Source organism: Cucurbita moschata, unplaced genomic scaffold (assembly GCF_002738365.1).
Source record: "Cucurbita moschata cultivar Rifu unplaced genomic scaffold, Cmos_1.0 Cmo_Scf00009, whole genome shotgun sequence".
NCBI lineage: Eukaryota > Viridiplantae > Streptophyta > Magnoliopsida > Cucurbitales > Cucurbitaceae > Cucurbita > Cucurbita moschata.
In genome coordinates, this window is record NW_019268525.1 from 5,146,984 (window position 1) to 5,168,079 (window position 21,096).

The 21,096-nt window shown below is 35.3% G+C and overlaps 4 protein-coding genes across 5 annotated transcripts; 1 reads left to right on the forward strand and 3 right to left on the reverse strand.

Annotated features, from left to right (window-relative positions):
* Positions 1–3,542: 3,542 nt before the first annotated feature.
* On the reverse strand, positions 3,543–6,581 carry LOC111447574 (nuclear intron maturase 3, mitochondrial). The gene has a single exon (XM_023086810.1). It carries the CDS (start codon positions 6,473–6,475, stop codon positions 4,169–4,171), a length of 2,307 nt encoding a protein of 768 aa, XP_022942578.1. The 5' UTR covers positions 6,476–6,581; the 3' UTR covers positions 3,543–4,168.
* Positions 6,582–7,090: 509 nt separating this feature from the next.
* On the reverse strand, positions 7,091–11,023 carry LOC111447475. Of its 2 annotated transcripts, none has more exons than XM_023086664.1 (9): positions 10,677–11,023; positions 10,114–10,170; positions 9,732–9,784; positions 9,562–9,613; positions 8,553–8,618; positions 8,422–8,469; positions 8,020–8,062; positions 7,659–7,703; positions 7,091–7,532 (listed from the first exon to the last, which is right to left on the reverse strand). In XM_023086664.1, exons 1-9 carry the CDS (start codon positions 10,819–10,821, stop codon positions 7,469–7,471), a joined length of 573 nt encoding a protein of 190 aa, XP_022942432.1. In that variant the 5' UTR covers positions 10,822–11,023; the 3' UTR covers positions 7,091–7,468. The 2 variants fall into 2 exon arrangements, with proteins under 2 accessions (XP_022942432.1, XP_022942431.1); XM_023086663.1 differs by having other exon boundaries at positions 8,422–8,475.
* A 1,071-nt stretch (positions 11,024–12,094) lies between these two features.
* LOC111447476 (reactive Intermediate Deaminase A, chloroplastic) lies at positions 12,095–15,297 on the reverse strand. The gene is made up of 6 exons (XM_023086665.1): positions 14,993–15,297; positions 14,337–14,452; positions 13,962–14,006; positions 13,791–13,864; positions 12,834–12,883; positions 12,095–12,411 (listed from the first exon to the last, which is right to left on the reverse strand). The coding sequence occupies exons 1-6, from the start codon at positions 15,174–15,176 to the stop codon at positions 12,317–12,319; spliced, it is 564 nt and encodes a 187-aa protein (XP_022942433.1). The 5' UTR covers positions 15,177–15,297; the 3' UTR covers positions 12,095–12,316.
* A 2,579-nt stretch (positions 15,298–17,876) lies between these two features.
* Positions 17,877–20,979, forward strand: LOC111447473 (calcium-dependent protein kinase 2-like). The gene is made up of 8 exons (XM_023086661.1): positions 17,877–18,558; positions 19,337–19,480; positions 19,582–19,734; positions 19,845–19,960; positions 20,045–20,212; positions 20,291–20,418; positions 20,506–20,605; positions 20,679–20,979. Exons 1-8 carry the CDS (start codon positions 17,877–17,879, stop codon positions 20,748–20,750), a joined length of 1,563 nt encoding a protein of 520 aa, XP_022942429.1. The 3' UTR covers positions 20,751–20,979.
* The last annotated feature ends 117 nt before the right edge of the window (positions 20,980–21,096 follow it).

The following is a 21,096-nucleotide window of genomic DNA, read 5'->3' on the forward strand; positions in this document are numbered from 1 at the left end:
CCATACGCGTATGCACCACTAGCCCAATGGTGCTTGGTGACACAATCGCGCTTTCGAAGGCAGCGGACTAGCGATTGTGCGGCACTCACTTTCCAGCAACAAGTGAGTTGAGCCTATTTGTTCTTGCGTCGCCTACGGCCAAGCGACGTACGGTCAAGCCTCTAGCCTCGGTTTTAAAAGAAGGTTTTAGAAAACGAGGAGAGAGAGATTTGAGAAAGAGAGATTTTTAGAAAGAGACGTTATATAAGCAAGCAAGAGAAAGATAACAACGGCTTAGCATATATAACCTTGGGTAGGGAGAAGTTGACGACTAGTCATATCCCCCTATAGTACATTCTGGGCCATTTTAGTTCTGGCAGGCGTAGACATGATATTTTTTAGGTGTCATACGCTTTAGAATTACAAAAGGAAAAACACTAGAATGAAAAGACATGACAAGGGTTTGGCTTGTCATGGGCATGCGGCCATGGGCAACATGCCCTGGACAAGCATGACCGTGACACTTGGCCTCGCCGCCCACGAGTGTTCACCCATAACGCTGCAACACCAAGCCCTCCAGCTCAGCCACACACGTTCATGCACCCATGTGTACTCCGACAGACCGTGAGATCACATATTAATTAGAGAGAAGAATGAATCATTCCTTATAGCGATACATAACGAGTCACAGTAGACCATATCTACTAGTGGCGGACTTGCGCTGTTACAAATGGTATCAGAGCCATTCACTGAGCGGTGTGCTAGCAAGGACGCTGGCCCCTAAGGGGGTGGATTGTGAGATCCTACATTGGTTATAGAGGGGAACGAAGCATTTCTTATAAGGGTATGAAAACTTTTTCCTAGTAAATGCATTTTAAAATTATTAGGTTGACGGCGATATATAACGAGCCAAAGCTGACAATATTGTGTCCTAGACCCATCGACACTTGACCTTGCCACCCACGAATGTTCACCCAATGTAATCCCAAAGGCCTTATCAAACAAGGAAGAAACACAAAGCGATCTTTGGAACATCCCTTTATAAAGTAACAAAAAAACAGGACCAAAGATGAGTTTACCAGTAATCTACCAGTGAGGTGGCCATATATATTGCCCTGTCTAATCCTGTGGTAAGGCCATGGCAGGAGCAGAAGCATAATCAGAGCCCAAAAGAAAGTAGTAACCATCATTGTGAGAAAGCAAGTGATAATTCTGAAACATGATATCAGAACAGAACTCCACCCATTATCATCCACATATATATCATCACCATTCTCCTTTTTTGATATCTGTTCATCAACTGAACATTTTGGGGCTTCTTTCTTATTTGGCTCATATCTTGCATCGAACCACCTCTCTAACCTTCTACTCCTCAAACAAGAACCTCCAAGATTCTCCATCTCCATCTTGTTTATGCCAATACCCCCTGCAGCTTTGGATGATATCAGATTGTTATTTGGATGAATTGTACAGTGAAGAACACAAAACTCAGAATGATTACTTGAAAAAAGAAGCAACAAATTTCTGGTTTCTGACTAACATTGTTAGTTCATTGAGAAACTCATTACCAGTTGGGATTGGTTTTGAACAACTTTCTACTTGTTTCTGGGTTGAATCCCTTGGATGTTAAATAACTTTCTGGGCAGCCAAACAAAAAGATGGGGAAAAAATGGTGGATTAAATGGGAAGAAGAAGAAGGAAGTAAAAAACAAATGTTTGGAACAAACCAGAAAGCAAAAAAAAGCTTCCACTGCCCTTCTCGTCCGCCATTGTCAGACCAGAATCTTGCCTTTGTGTGTTACCACCAAAAATGGCACTCGAAACCAAATTTTATAATCAGCAGTTGAATCATGTGCATTTCACTATTTGTTAAAGAATTTGGTTGTTTTGATGCTTTCTTTTCCTTTTCATATTCTAAGAAACTTCGTAATAAAAAATTATTCTTTTCTTAAATTTAAAATTTCATTTGGTCAATATTGAAAACAGAGGAAAAAAGTCTCGTACATGTTTTGACTTGAATGTCTCATTCTCTTTCTCTCTCGTCATTTTCCTTTCCTCATAATTTTTTTTTTTCCATATTCTTCCATTTTGCTTAAATAGTCTATTCATATTAGGCTTTTTGAGATAAAAAAGAATCGGTAAAACTTGTATTCAAAGTGAATAACATCGTATCATTGATCTAACTGAATTAAACCAATTAGCTTAGCTTGACGAGGCTCGATTTTTACACACCCCTAATGTCAAATTTATAAATTCAGCAATCAACCTATAATCATTAAATGAAATTATTAAGCTAGTTTATAATCCACCTACTCGAATTTACTCATACATTCGATTGAAAATAATAGCAAAATGAAAGAAAAAACAAATATGGCATAAAGTTTTGTTAAATGTCAATTTCGTTTAATGACTGGCTAATGATAAATAAATTAATTAGATGCAGGAGATCTCCATTGAAAAAATGTGGGTCCGCGTGGCATTCATATAACTAGCAAGAACGATTGGTTCACCTATTTTATTTTTTAGTTTATTTTCCTTTGACCTAAATTGATTTACCCGATTATTTTAAACTATTGATATTGAATTCAATTATTTTTAATTCTCTATATTTAAGTAGGATTTGTATTTTCTTTTGTTCATGCTTTGAATTGAGCCTTCCTCATCATCTCAACTTTTAACATTTCAATTATCATATGATCAAATGTCTATCTTTCTTTGGTACAAATAGATGCATTCAAATAAATTACAATAATTAAAGAGATATGTTGACAAATTCAAATATATAGATATGTTGACGATTCAAAATGCATGAAAAGAAAAATGCTATAAATAATTTTATAAGATCATGTGCGGATCACCCCTTTAAGGGAAGTTCCTAACACATTCAATTTAAATAAATAATTCAAGAACCTAAAAACTTAAACAAAACTAATATTTATATTGTAGATATATTTGTGCGCACTATGGGTTCGAATCCTATTGAGAGGTTCACTAAAAATAAAAAATTGTTGAAAAAAGAATAAGATGTTTCTTTTGTCCCTGCTAGACGATCCGAAAATATAGAAATAGTTAATATATTTAAAGATAATTACGTATTCATCTCAATTCACCCTATTTCATCAGGTTCCACAAAGGATTGTTCATGGAACTACTTTGGATCATTTTTTCTAGTATCATTCCGATGTTGATGGCTATTACACCGGGTGAAAAGGACTTTCAGCATTTACGCATGAAGCTTTGCCACACACTCCTTCCTTTAGTCTACTTATCTAGCTTTATCTTGGAGTATTTTATCTCCTTTCTGTAATTAAGGCTTATGGACTCTCGTCTCAATGGAGGCCTTTCTTGTAACTATCTCAGAGTGGACTTACTTTTGTATCTACTGCATAGATCAATGAATGGTTTCATGTTTCCTATAAAAAAAAATTGTCACTGACCGTCGTAAACCTAAACAATCATTTCTAGGATTACAAGGAGACCTCAAAACAACCTAAACGGTGGCTTCATACCGATGCTACAACACAATAAATGGTTCAAAGGTTTAACAAGCAAATAACAACGAAGAAAACAACCGATATTAGTGTATATATTATTTTAAAAGGGAAAAACCAGACTTAAGAAGAGCAGACAATGTCATTTCACATCAACAACCAAATAAGAAGTAAAATGATATAAATCAAATGCAAGGCAATCGCTAATGCCAAACGTATTATCCTCTGCATCTCCAACTACACTGATTTATGCTATTAAAAGTTGGAATCTACGGCAGAAAGAAGAATAGGACTTACAGAATAATGAAGATCTCCCCCAGGGCTTTGCTGCCTGAAAGTAGCAATTTTTCCATGCGATGAGCTTGTCCACCTTGTCTCTGTCAAGTTTCTTCGACAAGAGAGAGCCACATTGACTTGTAGTGTTCATTCTTTTAACGTACTAACTTCCTGACGATAAGAGAGAATAATGCAGGCTCATGTAGGTACTTTTTTATTTCTGTCTCAGTCTCTCTCTCCTCTGCTGTTTCTTTCACACACAGTCTATTCATCCCCTTTTGATTCCTTGATATGGGCATTGGGGTTCACCAACATTTGTAGAACTGAATAGCTTGCTTGTGGTCCGGGCAAGCAAAACAATCAGTGGGTCTCATTAGCATCTTCCCAACATGAAAGGAACTCGGAAGTGAAACGAGTTACATTCAGTCCATATCCAACGATAAGGTGCAGTCCAAGTCTTGAAGGTTGATTTTCCCCATGTATAAATCACTGATGTGATCAGCACATAGAGGGAGGCATCTCTGATTTAAACTTTCATGAATCACTCCCATCCCTCTCACCCATTCCACTCCATTAGATGGATTGACATTCAGAGTCTTTTGCAGTAATCGGACCCTATATAAAATAGAGTCTGTTCTATTGCAAAAATGAGCAATACAAGGATATGAATCTTCATCAGTGACTAATCTAATCAGAAACAAAGAAAAAGCCCCATCCACAGGGTATGGGTCAGCAAGATTTCTTTCTCCCAACATCTTAACTTCTCTTTCTGTTGGGAAGTGCATCTCTTCCTTGCCATTTAAATCAAAGACTTTCAAATCTTTACTGTAATGTTTCATGGCTTCCCGTTTGGTCGATTCATGCTTTTCCGCCAGTGTCAAAATACAAGAAAACCTCAAATGGTAAGTTACAATAGTTTTGACCATCTTATAGTTATGACAACAGCAAAAGAAGTCTAACCACCTTCTTCCTACACCGGCATACCACTTGATAATATCTGTATCTTCAAGAGCAATGAGAGAGCTGATAGGCCGAGGACGGCCCATTTTATTTGTAAATCCAATCATCTTCACTGCCTTCCTAACAAGCTCTATAGGAGCTTCAACTTTGATGCATAGCCTTGTTAAGTCCTCAACTGTTCTTTTAGCATATCGTTCTTCTTCACCCAATCTTTTCTCTTCATCCTCCCTAGCCTTCTCCTCTTTGGCCTTTAGAGGATTCAAGTGCTGGTTTACCTGATCTTGAAACCTGTCATAAGCATTCACAAGATCTACTGGCAACTGATTTCTTATGTGTTTTAAGGAGAGGAAATCACCTGCTGACAGCGGACGGTGCCACTCTGTATTATCTTCCAAAGACTCAAAGAAATCTCGCACTACTTCATCGGCCCAATTTCTGAAGATTTCTGTGACTTCCTTCTCGATTTGGAATTCAGATTTCAAGCCATCAGTTCGCTTCAATTTCTTGAACACGTGACTCAATATCTTCAATCCCAATTTTTTCCTGTTTCTCTCACGGGCATTTCTCAATTCTATTGCTCTAACTTCCTTCTGTCTAAGGTACTTCTTCCGAGCCCTGATTGCCTTTTCGGACATTGGTGGATGCAGAACTGAAGGTAGTACTGCCTGTAGTTCCATTCCTAAGAAACTAATTTTCTCGGAGACAGCACTATGAATTGCAGTATTCATTCGATCCACTTCCAATTCTAAATTCCCTTCTAAATACCTTAGCACCTGGCTTTTCAACTCCATTATTAGCATCTTCGACCCCGATGTTATAACTAATATCTCATCCAGATACCTAACGGCATATATTTTCACCGGATTATGGAAAGAAACAGTACCGTCCAGACTGAACTTGGGATTTTCTTCATTCTTTTCAAGACGTATTTGTTGAATTTCTTTATCAAAGCCATTGAAGTATATATTAGACAAGATTGAACACAAACCACTTTCCTGAGGTAACCCCCTTCCTAAATAACAACCACCCAATTCAATTTGAACTGCCTCCAATTCAAACAGTTTCTTTAGCATAAGAATCAAAATATCATCCTTAATTTTCTCTTGCACCAATAAGCACAACTTATTTACATGTACAGAATCGAACTTTCTGCGACGAAATGCAACGGTAAACCACCAACTAGGATTTTGCACCGAGTTCTTCAGGTACCTAATGGCAGTGTGCCGCCCCATACCGACACGCCCCCCATAAGAGAACGTTACAAATCGTTCGTCATAAACAATTTCCAACACAATCCTAATAGCCTCGAGTAAGACCTTCAATTTCAAATTCGGTAAGACCAGAAACTCACCTTTCTCTTCCGATGATTCCAACCGAACACAGCAAGCACCAACATCGAAACGATTTTCGTAGAGCTCCCGAGCCATGTCCTCGACCGAAAAGCAACTAGAGACCATATCGAGACTGAGTAGCGAGTCGGGAGCATTGAGGCGATTGCTTGGGAGTGGAGTGATGAGATTTTGGGAGGCGGTGAAAAGAACAGAGGGAGAGGCGACAACATTTTGAAGAAGGTCGAAGAACTTGCCCTGGGAGAATCGGGATAGAACTAGAGCCTCGAGTTGGGGCCTTGTGAGGGTTTGTACAGAATGTTGAAACGGAAGCTTGAGAAGAGGCGAATGCTTCAATGGGCGATCAGAGTAAAGTTTGTTGAAGGAAGATGAGAGCTTGGGTTTCAATGGTGTCGCTATCTTTCTTAGGTGGATGAGCATCTGAAGATTGAGGCTGGAGGTCGCCGCTATATTCCCTAAACAGCCACGATTTCAGTTTGGTCGAGGTCTGAAGATTTTCATCTCCGCCGTCGTGCGGTCCAGCCTCCGAAATTTTTCAGCTAGATTATAAAAAAAATAGGTTAAATTAAATTAGAATTTAGTCTTCCCCTTTAATTTTAATTAAAAAATTAGAATGAGTGAACGGTAATAAAACTTGAATTTTTAACTTTTAAAACTTTTAAATTAAATTTAGTTTACATGCAAGTAATTAAATTCTAACCTTAGTTTACATGCAATTTACAAATAATGCCATTCTATTCTGAGACGAACTTGTCTTATAATACATAAAAGTATCTAATGCAAATAATTAAATTCTAACCTCATACGAACTTGTCTTATAATACATAAAAATATCTAATGCAAATAATTAAATTCTAACCTGATACGAACTTGTCTTATAATACATAAAAGTTCCATTAGATAATTAATCGATATCGATTGATTAATTAATTTTATATAATTGAAACTTATAAGTCCACGAAAAGATAAATTTACTAAGAAAATTTTGAAGTATTCAAAAGAAAGGAATATATATTGTATTTGATAACTTAAATATTAAAATAAAAACATATGTAAAATTTAAATGAGATTCAAATGGGTTAAATGAATATTGAGATATTTATCCCATAGTGACTCGTCTACAGCAATGCAGCTACCGACCCGTATTCTTTAGGGATATTCATTTAAAAAACTATAGTTATCCTGCTTTCACCAAATACTGTATGAGCATTTGAAACCAAGGCGACGCAGAGTGACAACCTTGTGTCTAGAACAATGGAGGGCAGGATGTGTAAGAGTCAAATACAAGGGCGTCCCTCGGAAAAAGTTGAATGTTGAGTAAACGGAAGCATACAAAATTGCTGATACAGAAGTCTTGAACTGCTAGTTCAAGGGTTGGAGAGTTCTTCTCTTGAAGTTGAAGAGCATCAGCACTCATGTTGGAGGCTGCCACGTTCCTGGTCTGAATGTTTGACCAGATCCCATGGGCTCGGAGGACCTGAAAATGAAAGAACGGCAACTTTTTGATACATAATTCAGCTAGTACATAAATCCTATGGCTCTAATGTTGATAGTTATGGCTAATAAGTTGAGTGAGATCAGAAAGAAAGAAAAAGCCACTTACTCTGGAATTGGTTGCTCTTTAGCTGCCTCATTTTCTTTTGAGTTCCTGGTAGTTGAAGCAAAGGTAAATCCATATTACAAGCAAGGAACAGTTCTCTAAATTTAAGCACATTAATTACAAATTAAATACATTGCAAAAGAAAACTTTAGAAGTTTTTAACAGAATAAATGCTAAAAGATCACAATATTGATTACCTAGAAAACTCAGAAAGAATAATAACACTCAATACAAGTCACATGGCAAAGGCGAACAACATGGAAAAGTACATTCAAAATTTTTCGTGGAAGACCATAGCATTGAGTCAAAAATTATAAGAAAGAAAAAAGTGAAATAGTTATGACATTCAAAATGAATGACCTACCTCAGGCTATCCTTTGCAGCCGATCCTTCGTTGTCTTGAGCACCTTTGTGCAAGAAAAACCAAAATGAATGAACAATTATATGTATCGAATCAATAAAATAAACTCTGATCAAAAGGAAATGAAGGACTATCGGTTTTGGAGAGAGCGAGGTATACGTGACCAGAAGAAATACAAGAAAGTAATCGACCAAATGAAGAAAATTAAGATCATTCTAAGTTATTACTTTAAACCAAATGCTTTTGCAAGTGATACAAATGGGAACTTCGGCTTCTTTCTATCTCAATATAGCCATTAAGAAAATCCTATTCTAAGTATTGAAGCAAATACATTTCTTTTATCTTGGGGGGAGGACCAAGAGGAAATAAAGGGGTAAGAAAATACATTATTAGATCATATGATACCTTCTGAACCAGTTGGAAATTGTCGAATGAAGCTTTTCAAGTTAGGACCTGCAACTTGACCCATGCAGCAAAAGAATGTTAGTAATATGCTCCAAGTAACAAGGACGTGAGTTAGTAAATAAGCAACTCACCAGTGCTAACGACTTTCCGTAGATTGCTTTCTTTAGATTTTCTTTCCATCTCTTCTTTCTTGAGTACTAAATTAGACATACAAATTTCCAAAAAGACCTTGTTAAGTCAAAGAATGAGAATGATATTGGCTCTTCAAAAAGAATCAAACAAAATTAAAATTTGAACTTCAATTGCTAATCAAATGCTGATCCGGTTCTGTATCTCATAAAAAGAAATATGAATTCGTTAACAGAAAAAAAGTTGACCTAGATGAATTCCAACTGGAAGCATAAACCATCTTGTAAGAAGATATAAGGCAGAAAAAAATAATTTTGAACGAATGTCTTAAGCTAAGAAGCAGAGACAATTTACTTAGCTAGCGTGTCCATGTACCATATCTAACATGTGTCAGACACTTCAACACTTGTTGGACACATATTGGATACTTGCTAAGTACAATACATGAGTCTGACACTAGTTGTCGTACAAAACCAATATAGAACCAACATTTGTTAAACATGTATCAAACACTCGTAAAGTATACTAAATAGACACATAATAATATAGTACAAAAATAATAAATTTTGAGAGTAAAAAACATCAAACTCATTTTTCAAGCATATAAACGCATAATCTTATTGATTTTGAATTTCTTTCTAGTATAAAACTGATATGTATTATAAAATTGCATATTCTAATAAACGTGTTTTTTCATGTCCGTGTCCTAGATTTTTTTTTAAATGGTATGCCGTGTTGTATTTGTGGCTTGCATCCATATCCATGCTTCTTAGGTCTTTAAGTAAGATTATAAAGTTCACCATCAGTTCGTACAAAAAGCAGTTCTCAGATATGAATATGTTTGGAGATTCTTATATTTGGCCATTTTAGGCACAATGCAGTTCATCCCTTTCTGCCTGTATGTATATGAGTTACAATTTGCATAGAGAGAAGTTGAAAGTTCTAAATGCATATTGTAAAATATTCCATCATGAACAACAAAGGAATAAGAGGCATGAAGAGTCAACATACAGGCAACATTTTGTCGTACACGTTCACGCCTAGCTTCTAACTCCATCATTTCCTGAAGACAATGACAAAAGAACCATTTAAATATTAAATCAAGAGTAGCACACCAATCACCATTCTTCAGGCCAATCAAGGGGGATGCAAAGAGAACGGTTGGTCATGGAAGAAGTTACCTCTGGAGTTGGAGCCTTTTTACGCTGCCCATTTAACCAACATATCCATTCCACTGCAGCAAATATAAGCAATCATCATCACAAAAACCTACCACCAGCATGTCGAGTTCCTCCTAAACTACATATCCAACTTAGAAGGAGGAAGCATTTATGAGGGTAATATCAAATCATAGAAACTATATATGAGGTTTTATCATATCAAAAGTTCGAGGTTTTAACTTTTAAAATCATCAGGACTAAATTCTAACTTTCTCCAAACTATCGGAACAAAATTTGTAATTTACCCAATATTTTAAACCCCAACTTAAAAATGACATAATCAGATGATTTGAATAACAAAGGCCTTCTCTTAAGTTTGATCTATAGGCACATAAATGCATACCTGGAATTGACGTTGGATCATCCTCACCCTTAAAAACCACCCATCTCTTCTCTTTCACTAGCAAACCAATGAGTAAAAGTTGTGTGAGCTGTATACGTGAAGTAGTAACAGTTTCTTTGTATAAGTAAGAAAGGCAGTTAATTACCAATCAAGCTAAATCATGAGCGCTCTTTCTCTTTATATCTCGTGAATAACATTCATTTAATGTCGACTAAGATAAAGGGAAAGGCCCCAATGATTGAAATTTTATAATTCAATTGCAAAGGCACACAGAGCTGAAACCACAAGCAGAAGGAAGAGTTCAACAGTTTTCTGGGGGAAATTATTGGCTTTCCATGGATTAAGATTAGCTGTTAACTTTTGTGTAATTTCAGACTTCCGACCGTTCTTAAAATTGGTGAATGCAACTGGAAATCCATAAAGAAACAAAAAGAAGCAAAAACTCAGTCGGAATCTCACAACGCCAAATGTAAGACAAATTACAGAACAAGATCCTCATTCCGATCAAAAGCAGTTATGGAACAATGAGAATGAGCAATTTAAGGGGATTTAGAGCTACTTACTTATGCCATCAATTTCTTCTTTTACAAAGAAGTATCTGTTTCCCGCTTTGTCAACTCCCATCAGAGTTCTGTCGGTGAAGAAGCCGGCAATTTTCTTCAAAAGCTTCGACATTATCTTTCCCCCTAGCACCGTTTGCACGGACATTACAGAACGCCCATAATTTATCCTCTTCTACGTCGACAAAGATTATGCTCTCCGTCAGAAGTTTGTAGAGAAAATGAACGCAGACTTGCCTTCCGATCGCGTTCTGTCTCAATTGAAGCTTCGAAAAATCCCTCGACTTCCTTCTCGTTCTCCCAATAAGCCAACGAAGAACAAAGATATGTGAATAAAACCTCAAATGGTAAAATTGAAGGAAAAGTATTTTCTTTTTCTTTTTTTCTTTTTCCTTTTTTCTTAGTTCAATCTGATTGTTCGAAACCCTCCAACTTTATTATATATTTGTTAGTTGAGTTTGAGTTTATTTCTTCTCATTGTTTTAGTAAAAAAAAATAAAAAATAAATAAATAAATAAAATAAAAGGCAAAAACACTCCTCTACAATTGTTAGTTTCATAAGGTTAAGCAAATTTAAGATTTTAATTTGATTAACGGACTCAATGTCATAATGATAAATTAATATTGTCCTAAATATTATACATAAAATTGTTGTCAAGTATGTATTGGAGAATATATATGAAAACTTAGAACTTGTTCAACTACCGTCGCAACAGAAATGGAAGATCAAATGTGAGATGACGTTTGCTTTTGAGTAGCCAAAACTCACGAAATTACTTCTAATAAGCTCGAGCTTATGCATTAATTTAAAATGGTTTTGATGGTGTGCGTGTGTGTATATATATATATCGTTTATTATATTTTTTATTTAGAAATATATATAATTGAGTTTATCAATCCTTTCAGCACGAACCCAAATTGAGGACAAAATGATCCATCAATTCCAAATGATCGATCACCACAATTTGTTTGAGAAATCGAAGTCTAGTGGAGTGCACCATCCCGTCGCAATTCCACGTGATTGATTGGGAGTGTCCGTCCTGCCGCCACTCTTCATCAAGATGTAATGGTGTCTCTTGTTTCTGGGCAGGGCAGGGCAGGGCAGGAATGGGAGAGGGAGTGGATGTCTTTGGAAGTATTGGACGGTTTATGATGGACGCTAAGGAGTTTCAGCTCTGAACCAAAAGGGACCAACAAACGTTTTAATAAAGCACTTCTTGTGAAGCGCCCTCTGAAGAAATTTCAATGACTATGATTCGCTTCTGGCTAAAATCCCTAAACGCCAAATCTTCTTAGGCTTGGTTGTGTTCATTGTTCAATGGAAAGAAAGTTGGTTTTGTTGGAAGAGGAGCTAAACGGATAAGTGGATTCCAAGGTTTTCTCTACTCTTATCTATTGACCTGTTGGATGCTTAATTTGCAAAACTCAAGGCAACAACAATATCAATATGTTTCATCTAACTTCAAGTTTCACTGCTAAAAAAGCACTGACCGTCAAGCGGTTACACTCTACTGTAACAAGAAGAAAGTCTCAGGGAATACAAAAGCCACATGGGATTTTGGGGTGTTCCCGTGATTGCTATCTCCATCTTATTAATTTATGATGTCTTCAAAGCTGGGTGGGTACCTGTAACAGGTAACAACTCAAAGTGTAGCGATGCACTCAATTTCAACCTTAGCATCCAAAGGCAACGCTGCAACCTGATATGTTGACCGAGCAGGAGCAGGGGATGGAAAGTCTGCATAAAAAGTGGCAAACAAAACAATGTGAAAACACTCTCAACTTGAGCTTTGAATCTGTAAAAATGAAGAATGCAACCTTATCTCAAGAGAATATATCAAAGCAGCGTAGATAGAATCACAACTTCACCAGGACATAAATTATCCTTCAGTAAATGAAACATGGACCCAAAATAACCAGACCACCAAGTAGTACACAGCCAGATAGAACACGAAAAAGAAAAGTTTATCATTTTCACCAAGTAGAATAATATACAAAATTAATCCAAGTTGTAATTTTTCGAACTCACTTAAATAACTATATTCTAGAAACTAAAGTTGAACCGTAATGGGGACAGAGAGTGATCATAAAGGCATATCTAAATTAAATGCTCGGTATTAGATAAGACAGAGGTTAAAGGTTCAGTTTAACGAAACTTACATTTACCATAAATCTCATTTACTTTCTTGAAATCCTTCAGATCAGCCAACCTGCAGGAAAGATTTGCGAAGAAAGAACTGAATCACAGGAAAAACATGAGAATGTTCTGAAAGACACTTTTCAATACTAGAAAGATTACTAAGTGGATGTTAAAAACACTTTTGGTCCTTGAACTTCAATAAAAGTAACAATTTAGTCTCTATGTTTTAGTTTGTAACAGTTTAGTTTCAAACAATTCAATCTCTCAACTTATATATGTAACCATTAGTCCCTATACTTGAAAACTTAGAATAGTTTAGTCAAGTTTTTCAAGAGACCATTTAGTCTCTTACTGTGGAAAATACTATAAGGATGGAATGGAATTTCTTACATATATAAATTAAAAAACTAAAAAGAGACCAAATGTGTTTATAAGTTAGAAAGTCTAAATCATTACATATAAAAACTGGCACTTAGTTTTTATGAGATTTTTCATGGTAGGATTAAATTGTTATAAATTTAATTATAACAATTTATTTAACGAAAGCCTTATCAATTTTTGAACTCAAAGAATGACTTACATCTTGATCTAGCTTTAAATACTTTCGTGAATCTACTCATCAAGTAAATTAGCAAAAGGTATACTTTGTCAAGTTTCTGAAATGAATTATGCAAAACTAATGAAACAGACAAATGATTTTTAGTACAAAGTGTACGGGGTTAAAGCATAAGGTTAGATAAATAGAATAAACATAAAAATGGAAAATAGAACCAAGCAGAATAACTAGTAAATAGTGTTTGTTGTGGACAATTATCTTAACTTTAATAAGTCACTCAAAAAATTGTTCTTAAAAGTATACAAAAGCAGAAAACCATGTTTTAAAACAATTACCATCAACTCCTTAGTTATTCAGATCTTATTTAAATTAAAGAGAGAAGATATTATGATCAGAAAGAAAAGAGGCCAAAAGTTCGTACATAATAGTTGTCTTGACCACGGAAGAATAGCCGGCACCTCCAGCTTTCAATATTTCACCCATATTTTTTAGGACCTGCAAATTCCATTGACTTATAATTTTTTATATCCAGCTCAAAAGTTTAATTTACATGGACATGATACGATCAACTACCCTACTAAATGAACATTACCTGCTCAGTCTGGCCTTCAATATCATCTGAGACAAATTTCCCTGTCTGTATTGGAACATGAAGATAAACACCCTATTAGGCAGCACAATAATACGAACATGCGCACACACTGAAACCCACTCCATCCTTCTGTATTTTTTTTTTTTTCTTTTTTTTTCATACCAATATTTTAAAATATTCAACCTTCCAAGCTATGCCCAAGTCGGCATCCAAAAACCCACTTAGGGAATGAATTGGAGTGATTTTGGAATAGCCAAAATCATCTTGTACCACTCAAAACGGCATGATATAAGAGAAACCACTCCCAAACATTCCTTTAATCAAATCATAAACACTATCAAATAGAAAATAACAATAATAAAGTGATGAAGCTACCTCAGGATTCAAACCTAAGACACCAGACACAAAGAGAAGGTTGTTAGCTTTGATAGCCTGAGAATATGGCCCTAATGCAGCTGGAGCCTTGTCAGTCTTAACAGCTTCCTTGATACCTGCCACACAAGAAATAATTAGTAAGGGGTGGTTATGCATCTGTTATAAGCATTCATAAAAAAGAAAATTAGAAAAGAAAAATTATTTGATTCTTCCCGAAAGTTAGAATTTTCATCTACAGCTATGAAAAAGAAAGCCTCCAAAGAATTATCTTCCGCATTACTTTATATGTATATGTATAGGAAAGAATTCAACACGTTCATTGAATAAATACGCCTAAGCGACCAAAACAGCCTAGCGGACCAAGGGACAAGGAGACCCTTCTACATAAGCGGGGATACCAAAAAGATCCTCCAATCTAAGTTAACGCTGTGAATAGAATAATCACCAAGCTTATACCTAATCGCAAAGAACGCTCAGATTTCAAAGTTCTAATAGCTACTGAGCTGAAACACAAACTAAACCCTACAAAATCCATCGAGGTTTCGACAAAACAAGAGTCAAGTACAACACAAAACCGCAATCACTAATCCATAGCGAAAATTGATCGACGAAAAAAGAGGAATCGATCGGAAATAAGCAGAAAAACGAGGGCGTACTAGCATCGGTAGAAATGCTGAGGGATGCGAAGGGAATTTGGCGCTTGGAAGTTGAGGAAGATCGGCACAAGGTGGTTCCAGCCACCGAAGCACAACCGACGCCGACGGCTAAGGGAGTCTTGGAGCGCAATGCAGTGATGTCCAAAGCCGGCATGTGAAGAGCCCGAGCAGCACACCAAGCCATCTCTGTCCGATCTGCTTTCCTCCTCACTCTTCGCACTGAGCACCTCAGATACTGTTCGGCGATAACGATTAGAGAATTAAACGCCTTTGCAATGCACAAAAAAACGTCTCCTTTTCAGTACGTAATAAATAAATACCTAATGCCAAAGCATCCAATTTTAGCATCTACAATTTCTGCCCCCATTTCAATTTTTATAAATATTTTTAAATTATTTTAAGAAAAAAAATTGAATAAAAGTTTAGTGTATTTAAATATTGTTGTTTAAGTAAAACAATAAAATTGTAAATATAAAAAATAAAAAATGTATAAATAAATTATGGGACAAATTTTTTTTTTTTTTTTTTTCGGTTTGGAGTACAATCCAATATTTTGGACGAGGCAAAAAAATCGACATATACCCTAAGCTTAAATTGTATCAATTCGAGCATTGGACTTTTTATAATATATAAGTGTATCAATTTGCACCCTCTGTTGTATTCCGTTTGACCCTATACCAATTGACTGTTGATAGACTGTTCGAGCAGGTTATTGCGTGCCAATTAGTTGAACGACTGAAACCCACGGGCGAATTATATCGAGTAAAGCCAATGCAGTAGTGTGCGAATCATAATTATGCAGTTTAGTGGGCTTCTCGCAGCGACAGAGACAATAAGCATTATTTCATGTCTATAAAAACTTTATAGTTATATTAATTAAATTTCTCAAGTGTATCAACGATTTAATTTATATTTCTCTATTTTAAAATATTTAAATGTCAAATTAATTAAATTATTATTATTATTATTATTTATTCTTTCTCTATTTTCTTTAATAAGTTAGACAGCCTTACACGTAAAAAATTAAATAAATGTTTTTACCACGGTAAGTATCTTAGATATATTGTTTTAATATTCAGTGGTTAATTTTATTTAATTTCACTTTTAAATAAAACGAATAAAAATAGTCGCATCTTTGAATTACCCTTCTAAAGTATAACCAAAAAAAGAGCATATAAGGTAAAAGATATCCAAATAGAATAATAAAAATTAGAATTACTTAAAAAGTTTATTCCAAGCAAAATCTAGAATTATCAAATATATTGGATAAAGTTTAAAAATACGGAAATAATTTTTTTACCATACTCAAAATATTTGAATTATATTATGATATACACGAAGCTTAATCTATATTAAGAAATTAATTTAAAATTTAATTAACTCACTACTTAATGCAAAATGTGAGTACAAACAAATACATCATTTAACAATCCAACATAAATAAATGGTATAAACATAATGCAAAGTAAAATATTAAAAATTAGTTCTCATCCCTTTTAAATTGGTTCAAAATTAGTCATTTTAGTCCATTGGTTTTGTCACTATTATGTCTGTTGAATTAAATAGGCTAAATTAATAAAATACCATCTAAAAATATCTCTACATTTTAAAAAACTGCAATAATATTCATAAACTTAAAAAAAAAAAAAAAAAAAAATCTAAAATTAGCCCTTAACTAAAAAAAACTTTTAACCTTGTTTCAAAAATATTTTTGGTATAAAAATATCCTATTTAAAAATTTTCTTTTTCACAAAACTTTAAAAAAAAATTGAATTTTTTAAAAAACACTTTAAACTTTTAAAAAAATTAACCCATGAATTTAATATCACGTTCCAAAAGTACTCATGAATTAAAAAAAAAATGGAGATAATCGTGTCACACATGGTTTTAATACTTATTATTAATATTATCTCCACACTAGTTTTATTTTATTTATTTTTTTATAATATAGTGGCAACATTGATCTACTTGTCGAGATATAATTCATAGACGAAGAAATGTCAATGAAAATGAGTTGGTAGTCTCTATTTGATATGGTATGTTAGTCAATTATACTAAAAGAAATGGTAAAACCATAAACAATAATTTAGAGATGGTTTTTTAGCTTCTAATCAAATTAAAATTTTTAAAATTGTAAAAAAAAATTAAATTTAAGTCCATTTGAAAAATTTTAAATTAGTGACTAAATTGACAATTTAATATTTTAATTTGTTTAATTAAATATTTTAAACCAACCTTCTTTCACCCCACAATTAATATTTAAGTGAAGTATTTATTATTTTCTTTTAATATTAAAAACGTATTTAGATTTTTCTACAAAAGAAATTAAATGCAGAAAAACCATATTGCAATAAATAATGGTCTTAGTGTATTAAAAAAAAAAAAAGGACCTAATTTAGTTTTTTAAAAAATAATACTCTTTTTGTGATAAATATTTAAAACTCATTTATTTGAGGGAGAAATTGTTGGTGGCTTTCAAGACGGGGGACTATTATTTATTTACTCAGCTGGCTGCTTGGCTGCCGTCGACAAGATATTTTTCCTTCGTTTTTTTTCTCTCCTTCAAAGTTCTTCTTCCCCTTCAACAATGCACAGCAATTGACCAGTTTCAACTCCTTCTGATTCATAGATTCAGCTTAAAGCGTCCATTAATCTCCACCTTAAGCTTCGATCCCTTCTCCACATAGATCAAACTCTGAGTCCAAATCTTCTTTAAAACCCTGTTCAATCTTCTTCAGTTTTCTTTTGAATTTCTGTTCTTACTCGTTTCCTCCTGTTTGAGAAAGATTACCTTCTTACTTGCTATCTTCCATCTAGGGTTTGCTTAGATTTTAGTTTTTGATCTTCAATTTCAGCGAGGGGATAGTCGATTTGATCTGAAAAAATGGGCATCTGCACAAGCAAGGGAAAATACTCACCCCAGTACGATCGTTACGAAAACCAAGCAAAACCCCCTGCTCAACACGCTCACCGGTCGCCGGAAAATTACCACCCAGAAGCGACGGCGGCGAAGTCATCGGGTCCTCCCAAAAGCCCCAGACACAATATTTTGAGGTCTGATACGATTCTAGGGAAGCCGTTCGAGGATGTTAAGCTGCATTACACGATTGGGAAAGAATTGGGGAGAGGGCAATTTGGGGTGACTTATCTTTGTACTGAGAATTCCTCGGGTAAGCAATATGCTTGTAAGTCCATTTCGAAGAGGAAGCTTGTGACCAAAAATGATAAGGATGATATTAGAAGGGAGATTCATATTATGCAGCATTTGAGTGGCCAACCCAACATAGTTGAGTTCAAGGGAGCTTATGAAGATAAGCAATCGGTTCATTTGATCATGGAGCTTTGCGCTGGAGGCGAGCTGTTTGATAGAATTATTGCTAAGGGCCATTACAGTGAGAAAGCAGCTGCCTCAATTTGCAGGTCCATTGTTAATGTGGTTCATATCTGCCATTTCATGGGGGTGATGCACAGGGACCTCAAGCCTGAGAACTTTCTGCTTGCTAGCAAAGAGGAAAATGCTATGCTCAAAGCAACCGATTTTGGATTGTCTGTTTTCATTGAAGAGGGTGAGGTTCTTGCTCTGCTTATTGGATTTGTTCTTCATTCCATTTTCTTTTGAGTTTTTTCTGTGCTTGTTTTAGTTGACTTTGCTGTTCTTGTTGATGATTTTAGTGGGTCAAATGTATGGGAATTTGTGTGTGCCTTACATGTCTTAGATGGTAGAACTAGATATATGTTTTTTTTTTTCAATATTCCATTTGTTGGTGATCATCTGTTGTAGATATATGTATGGGAATTTGTGTGTGCCTTACAACTCGCGTTCGTATAGGACCGGTTCTTCTTGGTCAAGGTTCATCATCATGGATTGATAACCTCAACCTTGAAGGCTTGAACTTTCCTATGTACTTGACTTGTACATAACTATTGTAGCGTTTTCGGTTTATTCGTTTCCACTTTTGTTAATGACTTCATCAACAGAATTGTCAAACAATGTAGTGTTGTATGAATTTCTCATCAATTTCTTTTCTTGAAATAGATTGTTGTATAAGTGGCTGGCCTCAAACACGAATTACTTTTGTTTTGTGAATTTTAATGTTATTTTCATAATTTTATGCGGATGAAGTGGAATGTTTTGGCCGGCCTCAAACACGATTGTCTAGTTCGAGTTTTCTCGACTGACTTGATAATTTGGATGTAAAAAATTGCTTCACAATTGTGAGTGAAATGCGATTGTGCTAAATGGATTCATGCTTTGCTGGAGAGTTCATGAGATTTTGATGGAGTTATATATGATTCCACTGAAAATTTGGCATTTGAGTTTCTTTCTCTATCGACTTCTTTCAGGAAAGGTGTACAAAGACATTGTAGGGAGTGCTTATTACGTCGCCCCTGAAGTATTACGTCGTAGATATGGGAAAGAAATTGATATTTGGAGTGCTGGAGTCATGTTGTACATACTACTCAGTGGTGTACCTCCATTTTGGGCAGGTAAAAGAGAGAATCGTGCTCCTTATAAAGAACATCCTTTTGCATTTTCTTTTTCCCGAAAACGCCAGGCATTGCTGTGAATAACATGATCCTTATTGCAGAAACTGAGAAGGGCATATTCGATTCAATATTGCAAGGACATCTCGACTTTGAAACTGATCCATGGCCGAAAATTTCTAACAGTGCCAAGGACCTAGTGAAGAAAATGTTAAATCCAGACGCATCCAAAAGGCTTACGTCGGCTCAGGTTCTTGGTAAGTCTTTATGTTGCCGTGAATGCTTTCTTGATACCTAAATGAAATCCACAAATTTGTATACGAAGCTGTAACGTCTAACTGGGTCGGACATTGTCTATCGTATTTAGAGCATCCATGGTTGAGAGAAGGCGGAGATGCATCTGATAAGCCAATAGACAGTGCAGTATTTACAAGGCTCAAGCAATTTAGAGCTATGAACAAACTGAAGAAACTTGCTCTGAAGGTGATCTGCCTTACTTATTCGGGGGGCTGTGGATTACGAGTTCTCGGTGATGATATTAACAGGTAGTTTGTGAAACAATTGCAGGTTATAGCTGAAAATCTATCTGAGGAAGAGATTCAAGGCCTGAAGGCAATGTTCATGAACATGGATACCGACAAGAGTGGAACCATCACTTATGCAGAACTGAAGTCTGGACTGGCCCGGCTTGGCTCAACACTAAGTGAGGCTGAGGTCAAACAACTTATGGAAGCGGTAATATATGGATCACCCAAAGTTTCTTATTCATTCTTTCCTCACATTAACTGAGAGTAACGTGGTTCATCGTTTCAGGCCGACGTGGATGGAAACGGTACAATCGATTACATCGAATTCATCACTGCTACGATGCATAGATACAAGCTAGAAAAAGAGGAACATCTTTACAAAGCCTTCCAGCATTTTGACAAGGACAACAGTGGGTCAGTGTCTCATTCATTCAAGAATATACGTATATATAAGCATCCATCTTCTTTTCGAAACGACTAACTAAAGACTTATTGTTTCAGTTATATCACAAGAGATGAACTGAAAGCTGCAATGAAAGATTACAGGATGGGCGACGAAGAGACCATTAACGAAATCATATCTGAAGTCGATGCAGACAATGTAAGTTGGTTCGTCATTAGAGTTCTTATGATTCCTGGTAAAAATGTACTAATTTCGTGTTGGATGTTGATAGGATGGAAGAATCAACTATGATGAGTTCTGTACAATGATGAGAAGTGGAACCCAACAAGTCAAACTCTTTTAAGATTGGTGTGGAAAAGGCCTTCCCCAAATCCAGACTACGCTTGAACCATTGGTTTTGGGTTATAATGTGTGATATATCTTTTAATAGCAATTGAATTGTTGTTCATATGTTTCTGTATAATTTGTTGTTCTCTGTGTAAGCCATGTCTTCTTATGTCTAAGGATAGCTAGCTCTGCTTGACACCAGAATTTGTGTTGCTTAAATCTAACTTGTTTCCTTCTTTTGGGTATACAAAGCTGTTTGATTGATTTCTGGATCGTATTTAATTTCAAGAGAAATATTAATACCTTCTACCTTTATTAAAAAAAAAAAAAAAAAAAAAAAAAAAAAAAAAAAAAAAAAAAAA

Excerpts from the sequence above, each read along its gene's own strand:
- LOC111447475 (XM_023086663.1), bottom strand. The coding sequence starts at position 10,821 with ATGTCCGTGCAAACGGTGCTAGGGGGAAAGATAATGTCGAAGCTTTTG. Across the intron at positions 10,171-10,676 it reads AGAAGAAATTGATGGCATAA|TGAAAGAGAAGAGATGGGTG; the intron begins GTAAGTAGCTCT and ends TTGGTTTGCTAG. Across the intron at positions 8,063-8,421 it reads ATTTCCAACTGGTTCAGAAG|GTGCTCAAGACAACGAAGGA; the intron begins GTATCATATGAT and ends TCTTGCACAAAG.
- LOC111447476 (XM_023086665.1), bottom strand. The coding sequence starts at position 15,176 with ATGGCTTGGTGTGCTGCTCGGGCTCTTCACATGCCGGCTTTGGACATC. Across the intron at positions 12,884-13,790 it reads GTGGTCAAGACAACTATTAT|GTTGGCTGATCTGAAGGATT; the intron begins GTACGAACTTTT and ends TCTTTCCTGCAG. Across the intron at positions 12,412-12,833 it reads AAATGAGATTTATGGTAAAT|ACTTTCCATCCCCTGCTCCT; the intron begins GTAAGTTTCGTT and ends CTTTTTATGCAG.
- LOC111447473 (XM_023086661.1), top strand. The coding sequence starts at position 17,877 with ATGGGCATCTGCACAAGCAAGGGAAAATACTCACCCCAGTACGATCGT. Across the intron at positions 20,213-20,290 it reads TCAAACAACTTATGGAAGCG|GCCGACGTGGATGGAAACGG; the intron begins GTAATATATGGA and ends TCATCGTTTCAG. Across the intron at positions 20,606-20,678 it reads CTGAAGTCGATGCAGACAAT|GATGGAAGAATCAACTATGA; the intron begins GTAAGTTGGTTC and ends GGATGTTGATAG.
- LOC111447574 (XM_023086810.1), bottom strand. The coding sequence starts at position 6,475 with ATGCTCATCCACCTAAGAAAGATAGCGACACCATTGAAACCCAAGCTC.